The 11,529-nt window shown below is 38.5% G+C and overlaps 1 protein-coding gene across 1 annotated transcript in view; it reads right to left on the bottom strand.

The window, feature by feature from the left end:
* Positions 1 to 4,382, bottom strand: part of LOC134185312 (tyrosine-protein phosphatase Lar-like) — a 7,688-nt gene extending 3,306 nt beyond the window's left edge. Inside the window, exons 1-20 of the mRNA XM_062653094.1 lie at positions 4,334 to 4,382; positions 4,212 to 4,271; positions 3,815 to 4,147; positions 3,470 to 3,757; positions 3,099 to 3,410; positions 2,700 to 3,026; positions 2,294 to 2,629; positions 2,123 to 2,235; positions 1,868 to 2,054; positions 1,680 to 1,785; positions 1,396 to 1,621; positions 1,264 to 1,312; positions 1,068 to 1,191; positions 849 to 1,012; positions 713 to 780; positions 557 to 641; positions 408 to 490; positions 311 to 347; positions 152 to 249; positions 1 to 95 (exon numbers count right to left, since the gene is read on the bottom strand). The exon at positions 1 to 95 is cut by the window's left edge and continues 25 nt beyond it. Of these exons, the coding sequence (XP_062509078.1) occupies positions 1 to 95; positions 152 to 249; positions 311 to 347; positions 408 to 490; positions 557 to 641; positions 713 to 780; positions 849 to 1,012; positions 1,068 to 1,191; positions 1,264 to 1,312; positions 1,396 to 1,621; positions 1,680 to 1,785; positions 1,868 to 2,054; positions 2,123 to 2,235; positions 2,294 to 2,629; positions 2,700 to 3,026; positions 3,099 to 3,410; positions 3,470 to 3,757; positions 3,815 to 4,147; positions 4,212 to 4,271; positions 4,334 to 4,382 (3,140 nt within the window). The remainder of the gene's footprint in view (positions 96 to 151; positions 250 to 310; positions 348 to 407; positions 491 to 556; positions 642 to 712; positions 781 to 848; positions 1,013 to 1,067; positions 1,192 to 1,263; positions 1,313 to 1,395; positions 1,622 to 1,679; positions 1,786 to 1,867; positions 2,055 to 2,122; positions 2,236 to 2,293; positions 2,630 to 2,699; positions 3,027 to 3,098; positions 3,411 to 3,469; positions 3,758 to 3,814; positions 4,148 to 4,211; positions 4,272 to 4,333) is intronic.
* Positions 4,383 to 11,529: the final 7,147 nt, after the last annotated feature.

Raw genomic sequence — 11,529 nt, 5'->3', positions numbered from 1 at the left:
GTGTAGTCGGCCATTTCAACAACTAATACAACTTCAACGGTGAGACCATCGCACACTTTTGTGTCGCTATCTGACCAATACTGGAAACACTTTTTCTGCAATCAACACTGTTAGAATCGACTTTGACGTGGCATGCAACTGTATCGATAACCTTTCCATTTTCTATGACTCGAGTCACCATGACAATAAACTCTGTTCTTTCAAGCCACACCATGCGCCAAAAATCAGCACAAGTGGAGGGGAGGGGACCTATATATTAAACAGGAAACTGACCGTTACCACAACAGTAAACTTGGTTCTATGTGAAGACCTTGTGTGACAATGTATTGATTTTTTCTACTGAAACCCTGAAATGGAAAACAGAAATATTCAAGTTTATCGTACGTCACAATGCAGCTAGTCCACACATCTATGTATGTTGCATTGATGTACTCTGATTCCAATTTGTCCATACCATGCACTTCACCAAGTTCCACAAGATAATCATCATCTGTATACACAGAAGGATGTCTATTTATTGCCATATTGTTTCTACTTGAATGCACTAAACTCTTACACGGGACAATGTTCTTGTAACGATTTTTCTCAGCATTACTCTTTGCAATAGCAGTACTCTGATTGATACCGACGGAAGCCAGTTCCTAAATCAGAATACACATAAATGGTACTACTTCTTGCATTAGATCGGATATTGATGTAAAGAGTGTCTAACTTCAAATTCAGTAATAAATCCATCATTGTCATCCGCGCTTAACTTCTCAATATGATTTTCAAATTCTGCTATTGACGATGTTACACGTTACAAATTGATTTACTCTAGAAGATTTCTGTTAGGAAAATAGGCTGACCATTGCTCCTTCCAACAGAGTTGATGATAAAACCAGATTTGTAGGCAAGTTCACCATTTTGTCCATCCGATTGGGCAGTTGGGATGGCCTGCAAGGCTATGTCTTTAGACTGAACTGTGTACCGATCTTGTCCATGCAAGTCTCTCTTCTTGGCTTTTCGTCTTCTACAACAGAATTATTTGCCAAATGTGTATAAGTATGTATAAAATGCTATCTTACCTGTACCATATCACAACAACAACAACAGCAGTCGCAATAGCAACTAGTAGTAGCACAACTACAATGGGTGCCACATGACTGTTGCTGGAAGATGCTGTTGAGCCAAACGAATCTGTGGTGTACACTAAAGTAATATAGCAATAAGCAAGAATGCAGTCTTTCGTGGTTGCAACCTAACAACAAGCACTGTCCTTACCAATCCCAGCACTGGTTGAAATTAGTTGTATTTGTCTTCCTGTAGTATCCTAACAGAAATTTTGCATTAGAATGCATGCACCATAAACAGTGGTGAGACACTAAGTGCTAATTACTAGAACTACGCTCTGACCTCATCTTCACTAATCCATTGTACATAAAACGCATACTTAGTGTTGGGCTTCAAAGGACCATAGCCGTAGTTATCAGAACCAATTACAACTTGTTCCTTGACTTGATCAGTAGTAAGATTTATGGTCGTGTATGTGTGAACTCGATCGTCATCAGCTCTTGGCAAAGACATGTTCTCAAACCAATCAGTGTTGGGCTTTAGCTCTAGAACAATGATTTTAACAACCCTGGAATCAAATACGTGTAATGAATTATCACACCAAAAACAAATTTCATGGTACTGACTTGATTGGTCCATTAGTTTGATTGAGCTGTGGAAGTGTAACTGTAACCGTGCTTCCTTTTTCTGTCATGTTTACAGGAAGTAGCAGTTTTTCCGGAACTGGTGGCACTAATACAAACAAGTGTACAAACATCAATATCAATGTGCAAGTCATAAAATGAGCAATCAGCTTGGCTCTGTACACGTGTACCTCCTACTTTAGTCTGATCTGTCAAATTACAAGGGAATCCTTCCCAAAGTTGTGTGTTGTTTGTTACAGCAGTTACTGTGATTTCGTATTTTGTGACGGGTAGTAAATTACTGACACTGACATTACTGCTGAGATGAGACACTATTATAGAGTGGTTCTTTGAATCAGTTCCAGTTGTGGAGTTAACCTGCATTTTGTAACATAAGTACATCACGTAACATATTAAAGAGCATCTTAGTTTCATGAGCAAGCAACCTTAACGTAATAAAAAACAATTCTGTAATCACTGGGTTCAGGAGGCTTCCACGACATAAAAATAAAGTTTGCTCCTCGTCTGGTCACAGTACACTTTGAAGGAGCAGCAGGCTCTACAAGACATGAACATTGCATTAATATATGAATCTCACAAAATGCTACAAAATTGACTTTCATCTGCCGTTGTGAAATTCACTAGTTCACTTTGTTGCGATTTTAGTTCTGTATTATTCATGATGTTGACTGCAGTTACTGCGGCTGCGTAAGATGTGTAAGGTGATAAAGAAGATAACTCTATTTGAAGAGTGCTGTTTTTTGCAGGAAGTCTAAACATATCTATGTTTGATGTGTTATGTGATATCGATGGATCAATATTGTCAGTCTCCTTGTATAAAGACAATAGGTAGAACTGAATGTCACCGTTAGGAGCATCAGGAAGTTCCCACTTAATCAGACAAGAACGAGAGAGAACATTTGTAACATTTGGTCTTGCAGGGCGTGAAGGAGCTACAAAAAGAATACAGAAACGTATTTGCAAACAAGTTTCAAGTATTGATGACTACCGAGTATGTCTAACCAGACTGTTGTGTTGTAAACGTGACTGGTGGTTCATCTGTGTTGGGATCACTCCACAGTAAAGTTGAACAGCATGTTCTACGAGTTCCAGCCTGAACTGTAACAGTATATTGAGTATGGGGCACAAGATTGTCAACAAAAAGAAAAAAAGAAGTATTTTCATGTTTTTCTGCTAGGTATGTTTTGACAATCTCTTGCTTTGGAAAGGAAACTAAAGACACGTTGTATTGAACAATAGTTCCATGAACTTTGGCTGGCTTTCTCCACGAGACAACGACTGAATGGGAAGTGATATTCAAGCACCGAACTTTCCTTGTAGGTGATGATGCTAAAACAATATAATAATTTAACAATCTAAACTATGCAGTCCTCATGATCAGATTGTTCATATTCTGTATACCTTCTGCATTGGTTTTGAAAACAGTGGGACGTTCAAATTTGCTTTCTAATTTTTGCCCATCCACATTGATGGCAGTAACCCAAACATAGTAGGTAGTGGAAGGAATCAATTTGCCGATTCTTGCAACTCTCAGTGACCGTGAAACTGTTTTATTGCCATTATTAAGATTATTGGGTCGGCTAGTGTGATCAGACTGAATATATATTCTGTATTTCTTCAACACACCATTGGCACGAAGTGGCGGCATCCAAGATATTGATACACTTCTAGATCTGATGTCATTCGCTTTTACTTTCTGTGGAGGACTTGGTGCTAAATTACACATTAATTAACATTAATGATAGCACATTAAAATTGGCCAACTCACTCACCAGCTTGTTTAGTTGTAAAATTATATGATGCATAATAAGGAGACAACAGAGGATTCACATAAGCTGCTATGTCTATTGTATAGCTTGTATAAATGTCCAAATTAGTAAGACTGAATCTTCTTTCTTTTGTAGATTGCGGGTATCTGTTGCGATCAGGTCTTGTTGATTTAAAATATCTGATATAGTAACGGACTGATCTTGGTGTTGAAAACAGTGGTTGCTGCCAAGTGATTAGAGCTGAAGTACTAGTCACTTGGGAAGACATAATTTCTTGAGGAGCAGTATTTGCTGTCACACAAATACAAATAAGAGCAAATAAAAACACGTTATGTTCTTTACACTAACCTCCACCCTTTGTATCAAATGTTATCACTTGACTTGGACGACTTGTTAATTTTGCATTGTCAGTTCGTCGAATATTGACTGCAACAAGCCACACACTGTAACGTGTTAATTCTGTCAGTTCAGTTACTGTGTAAGCTGAGATGCTCCCACTGACAGTCTTGTTAACAACCAACATCTTGCTATTATAGTTACTAGGATCGATATCTCCTCCCTGCACCACAATAATCTCAAATTTTGTTATCGCTCCATTAGGATTAGAAGGTTTTTGCCACTTGAGATGAATTGATTGTATTTGCTCGTTAGTGGCTGTCAATTGTTGTGGTTGGCTTGGAACTTCATGTACAAATAGAAATAAATGTTGTTTGCGTGCATTTACGAGTACAAATTGCTAACTCACTAGATGACAAAGTTCGGAATTGTATTTGCGTGCTCCACTTGCTTTCCAGTTTAGTGGCTCCTTCAACATTGACAGCCCTCACAATTATAAGGTAAGAAGAGAAAGGTTTGAGGTTGGCAAACCGACTCTTAGTAGTGGTGGTTGAGCTACAAGTTTGTTCGCTACTACCATTAATCGTATAACAAACTCTATAGTATGAAATTGGGCCATTGGATACTAAAGGACGCTGCCACTTGATCACAACCGAGTCAGCAGACACTGTGTCAACTTGCACATTAGTTGGAGGATTAGGTTCTGAACAACAAACAAGCTAGGTTAGTCAAGATTTGGTGACAAAAATTACATCACATGATGCTATATACAACATCTTACTTGCTTGACGAGTTTGAAATGATATTTCAGCTTTGTTACTTCTCAGCCGAATTGAAGAGCTGACATTGATTTGGGCATATGTAGCAGCTTGAATTATGACTTTATATTTAGTATAGGGTGTAAGATCAACCAAAGTAGTAGTTGGTTGTGTGCTGGTCTTTGAAGTTACAATAGTAGTACTATCGAGTTTGAAATAATTGATATAATATGTAAGGGTAGATCCATTGACATAAAGAGGTGCCTTCCATGTCAGCACAACTTCAGTTGCCAGTAAAGACTGAACTATGATCTGTCTTGGAGGAGATGGTGCTGCAGAGAATTTGTATAGAAGTGCAAATTAGTACAAGACATAGAATGCTACTACACATTTTGTCTTCTCACCTACTGGATCTGTCCTACCAACAACTACATCAGAATATGAACTGCAGTAAGATTGGTCGTAAGTCACATTTACTTTGATTTCATAAGAAGTGAATGGAATAAGATGGTCCAGCTTAAATGGACGTGTTTTGGAAACTCTGGTTGCAAAGTTGTCACTAGTATCCACAGGACGAAACTGAACGCTATAGTTAGTGATACTACAAGCATAGTGATCCTCTCTAGTATAAGATGGACAGTCGAATGAGACAAATAGAGAAAAAGTAGAACTACTGGCTATTGTTGGTTTTCCACACTTTAGCCTTCTTTCTGCAACACAGCAAAGAGCATGATCATTTTAGTTAAAATTCTATCAGTCCGTAACAAACACAAACTATGAGCAATTACCAATCCAGTATTTGTTCTAGCATGCCAAACTATTACAAGGTCACAACAATCAAGAAGACACGTGCAAGTAATACAAATAAATATTGTTTCAACATTAAAACTAAAGCCACCTGTTCCATAACTTCTAGTTTAGGAAACTTAGATTTCTTATATTAGACAGACTGTTAACATGTTATTGTGCTAACTTGCAAACTGTGGATGCATGGTTACATGTAAAAGAGTAAAGTAGTATGAATCAGAGTCTTAGTTGTTTGCATTTAAGAAATCTATACCATTAGCTTTATAACACAATAATAATTGGACACATATCATAAATTGCTCTAGATACAAACAAAATAGCATTACAAACAAACATAATATCTTACCATAAACTCTTAGTTCAGAAGTTTGCTTAATCGTGCCGTTACTATTTGTGGCAGTGCAACGGTACTTGCTTTCATTAGATGTTTGAACATTTGTGATGGTGAGTGTGTTGCCATTCCATTTTACATTATTTGATGCTTTCTGGGAAAGGACATTCCACTGATATGATGGAGTTGGGTGACCAAATGCATTACAGTGAAGTATAAAATCGTCGCCAGGTAACACGTGTGCAGTTTCTCCTATCTGATATACATGATTCTGTTCAGCATGTTGATGGCTCACTGTGGATGGCTGTAAGGTCTTAGCAGAAAAGACTGGAGCAACTGACAAAAACGAAAAACAAGAACGCCATAGTTACAAAACGTCATCTGTTTGCTCAAATACACACCAATAGTTTTCAACAATTTCTAGTTGTTTAGTAAAATACATGCAACTTTACTTATGTCTGTTATTGCACTGTATGCGATAATTGAGATTACTGCTGGTGTGTACTTGTTGTTTGCATTATCCTGCCTTGTTAAACAATGCAATAGTCAGTGCATCTCGTGTATATGTGATAAAGACATTTGTTCACTATGGAGGCATTTGAATACTGACTCCAGTTTGAACTGGAATTGTGTTTGGAACTGCCACGCCCACAGTTTCAACAATTTTGCCTCGGATGGTCAAACTGCTAGAGAACTCTTCTGACAGTTTTGGAACTCTCAGAACTATCAATCGAAGACAAACTATCCCATCAATTCCAGTTCCAAACGTAGTATTCAAATGTGCCCTACATTGCAGTATCTGAAAAGACAAAGTACATGATAAAGTCATAGGATATATATACCAGTGTGAACACTATAGCTCACAATGAATATATTAAAACTCGTAGACTAGACTCCAGGAAATGACGAAGGCGGAGAGAGACTGGGTTGAGTCTACTCGTAGACAGGATAAACGACACAAGCACCATCACTGCTTTTTCCACAGCAAGTAAACTTGTTGCAATATTCGCACAAATTCCATGTCTGAACTAGAGTTTATTATTCATGAAGACTGAATGCTGATGTCAAAAAGATGTATTGACAGAAGGCTTCGCCAGAACACAATCACAAACACACACATATCGCCATGAGCTTTAGAAACAAAGCACAAAGCTCCTCTACCGGTTTAACTTGATCATTGGCATCACAAAAGTATGACATGTAAAATTGAGGTCTCCTAGTTATTAATTGTTACAACATCTCCCACAGTTGCTTAATTATTAAGTCTATGAGTTACTGTAGTTGTTTGCTGGTAATTGTTTTTAGGAATAATGGTCACGTATTGCAGCAAATGGCTAAACCATGCATTGTGATTGTTGTTTCCCAATTTCTACAACAGAAAGGTGTTCATAGCTCTTACTGAATTATCTAATTTTTAAATTTTTATTAAGACTCAAACAGTTGATTTAATCACACACACACACACACACACACACACACACACACACACACACACACACACACAGACACAGACACAGACACAGACACACACACACACACACACACACACAGACACAGACACACACAGACACAGACACACACAGACACAGACACAGACACAGACACAGACACACAAAGACACAGACACAGACACAGACACAGACACAGACACACAGACACACACACACAGACACAGACACACAGACACAGACACACAGACACAGACACAGACACAGACACACACCCCCCACCCCCCCACACACACACACAGTACCGTTGACAAACAACTGAAAGTTACGAGTGATTTCCACAACAGCCAGGAAGCACACCCTTTTTGAAGCAGCTTACCAATGCACATTTCAGACTGAAATTCTAGGCTGCAGTATATTCTTAGCTCCCGGATATCGTTACTGAGACATCCGGGTGTTGACAAGCTAGAAGTATGATGGTACATGTACGTACAGTATTATGCACAAGGTCCGGTCGTGTCCTAGGAGAGTATACGCCAGAGCAGAGTTACCTGCGGATCTTGAGAGCGTTTACACAGTCTAGGCTTTAGACGGGTCTAGGCCTAGTGTACTAGCTTGTCTGCATGGCCCTTGATCCATGCACAGTGAAATGTAAATTTATGTTTACTGTGGGAGACAAGTACGTCAAAGCACACACGACGTTTAATATATCATTTGTTGCTCTACAGATCTAGCTAGCCAATTGTAGATAGGGCCTAGATTATAAAATAAAATATTAATTAGTAATGCTTCTTTTACAGAAGACAACTTTCTCTAGGTAAGTTAGAATAACTGTATTAGTAATGTCTTAGTTACTACAACGGTTATTTATCGCATCTTGAGACGGCACTTTGTCAAAAGTGTTGTGGCTACGTAGAGTACATGCAGTAATGTTGCTGTTGGAGTTTACATATCTAACAGTATTGTCTAGAAATGGCAAGCACATCTCGTTACTTTATTTAATTAAGAAAATGAGAACGGAGTCACTTGCACAGTTAGCATATTAGCTACGTACTAGATATTCGTCAAACAAGAAACAATCTAAATTATTGTTAGTTTTACCTGGAAAGGCGTAGATGTTTAGTTGACAAATGCTAAAACCAGCTGGTACTTCAACTGTAACCTGTCTGGCTGAAACCGTTGAACATTTATAATGGAATTCTCCAGATTTCTGATTACTCGCCGCACATCTTTGTGTTTTGTTTTCTGTTGGACACAAGCTTCTTGCAACTACTTTCCACCCGATCTGATCAGATGGCGATGACATTGATGCTGTTAGATTTTTTCCAACAATTGTAACGGACTGAAGTTTTAGACATTGTTCAAAGCTAATCGCTAAATTTAGCTGGCGGTATTGGTCATCCGATCTGCGTCGACTGACGCAGGTGCTATTGTCCGTATCAGTCAGCCCTTGCAATTGGTCTCTCAATTTTTTTTGTGCGTCTTCTTTGCCTATAGTTAGTGATATTCCAGGAGCTGTTAGATCTACAGCAACTGTAGAGAAAAAGAGATATCGGTACATCCAAGTGATGCATATATCTAATTCAGCCTACACATGCAGCACGAGACTACCTGCATTGTTCGTTTCACATCGAATGCTTCTAGTGAGAGTGTACACGTAGAAGCAGAGACGTAGAAGCCACAGCAGTTGTCTGCTGGACGACATCATGAAACACAACGACGAGGATACAGAAATGGCAGCACTGCACGCAAGTTCAGAAAGATTTCCAGTCTAAGAGGAAGTCAGACCAACTTCTCAGAAGAGAAAGTGTTGCCCCCGCCTACAGACATCCTACTCAGGTCATTTGCTCTAGACGTGGGGTAAACCTATAGCGGTATGTTCTTCCGCATTTCTTCTAGCTAGAGATGTTAGCGTTCCTTGGTCGACGGAAGTATGTCACGTAGAGTAGCAACTGCATTGACACACTCTAGAGTTAGAGCACCTACAAAGACGTTGATTGTAGTCAAAGTATACCCTCCAACTATTGCACACAGTCTAGATGCATCACTCTTCCTGTTTTAGCAAATAATTATCATTAATCTGTACGTTGTAGCGCTGTATATAGTTGATGTTGGCAACGCGTGGCCGGTACTAGCTACATATCTTGCAATTGCATGCACGTGCTGCCTGCAGCAATTTTCTCACCTTAGCTCTGGGGTTGACCTTCGCAACAATTAAAATTAGAAATTAGTATGTTAGAAAATAGTGTTTATATGTTTGTAGACAATATCTGAAAAAACTAAGGCTTCTATACACTTACTGGACTCTGACAAACTGTGATGTGCGTGTGCAAATTAACTTAATTAACTAGTGCATAGCATTCAGTCTTGCGTCATTGTGTACATTTGTATAGCAAAAACTTCGACACGTCCAGCCACTAGGCAAGTTTCTGCATGGTTCCTGCTGTTGAGGCACTGTTCATATGTTGTTCACCCCGCATGCACACCTTTGATGAAGTGGCGAGGTATGTACGTGGGTGAGCGCTCTATCGACACATCTTTCCTGATTTTGTAGGCACTCTAGTTCCTAGAACTGACAGTTCTGGAGGCTGATAAACCATTTGTGTAAATAACTTGCATGTGAAAGCAAAACTTAACGCGCGTTAAATAGGCGTGGTCGACTAGTGCACGTTGATTAGTTTTTCTACTAAAACTTGTGACAGTGACATTATGATTGATCATGTATGCGCACTAGCAACTTGATGTCCTCGAATATTTAATACGCAGCAGACTGTAGTAAAATTAGTCTACCTATTTGATTAAATTAATCATTTACTCCTTAACCGGAAGTATACGCTAATGGAGACTGGCAAAGTTTATATTTGTATCAGTGACGGCAGACTTTGTGTTTTTGTAGATTTTAGTTTTAGGTGACTTACTAATATTCTCCTCGACCTAAAGATCGCTTAGATGGTGGTGATCTCTGTTAAGTTAAAATTAATTTAAATCTAGTGTACACGGTATACATAGTGTATATATTAACTACAAAATTTAATAACATATATATATATATATATATATATATATATATATATATATATATATATACATGGGCATAATTATGGAGCCACCCCCATATCAACTGAGGCAGGGAAATCAACAGAATATTGCAGATTTATGAATATACCTGCTGACACGCTGATTCTACATCAAATCATGATTTTTGGGTATTTATATTGTTCTGATTGGACGTTTTGACAACCCGTATCAACAAAAGACTAAGGGAATAACCAGACTAACCACCGTCGCCATTACCATGTCCAAACCGTTCATGTTGCATGTAACGTCACAGGAGCAGATGAGAATAGACTACAATATGCAAGTAAACTGAAACGTATAGTCTCTATTTATTCTTTGAGTATGTATCCCGACGTAAACAAAATCATTTTATTGTTTAAAAGTTTTTTGAAAACGATTTTGATTATTAACTTTCAAATTTACTGGTTGAATTGACACAGCAAGAAGCAGTCGTGCATCTCAACAGGTCAAACATCACCTCTAATCTCAGACGTATGGATGGCACTCTCAGAGCCATTACATTACCAATATGCCTTGTTTCAATTTACTAAAAAGTGCAGCTGTCGCTGTAGATGCATGTACAGGCAGTGTCTAAAGAAAGTCCAATAATATTTTAATCTAAGTTACGTGCTCAGGGTAGCTCCATAATTATGGCCATGTCTGTATGTATATATATATATATATATATATATATATATATATATATATATATATATATATATATATATACACTATCAGCTTATATTGCTCGATATGGATCTGATCCCAACTTTTGTTGTCTGAAAATTGATATGACAAATGCCTTTAACGAATGCTCTCGAGCTTCATTTTTGAGTCGTCTACGTAAAGAGTTCCCAGCCTTGTTTGGGTGGTCCTCGTGGTGTTATCATTGTGAAGGCATGTTGCATTTTGGGAATTCTTGGATCAAGTCATCTGCAGGAGTGCAACAAGGGGATCCCCTTGGTCCCCTACTATTCTCCCTCGTTCTTATGGAGTTTTTGGATGACTTGGGTCCATTGCCAGATTTGAAGCTGAAGTTATGGTATTTGGACGATGGCTCTTTCCTTGGCCAGCGGGCTACAGTTGCTTGTCTCTTGGATGTCTTGTTATCAAAGGGTCCCTTCTTTGGTCTTCATATCAATTTGAACAAATGTAAGGTCTTTTGGCCCTCTGGAGATCAGAATTTCCCCAAATTTGCTACTGAAATTCAGCGCAGTGTTCAGGTTCATGGTGGTGTTGACTTCCTTGGTTGTCCTGTATATGGATCTTCCTCATATGTTACTGAATTTGTTTCCCAACTGTAAGATAACGGTTACAGCTGTGCAC

This window comes from Corticium candelabrum, chromosome 10, assembly GCF_963422355.1.
Source record: "Corticium candelabrum chromosome 10, ooCorCand1.1, whole genome shotgun sequence".
Lineage (NCBI taxonomy): Eukaryota > Metazoa > Porifera > Homoscleromorpha > Homosclerophorida > Plakinidae > Corticium > Corticium candelabrum.
The sequence above is the reverse complement of the archived record's forward strand: the minus strand, read 5'-3'. Positions and strand labels throughout refer to the sequence as shown.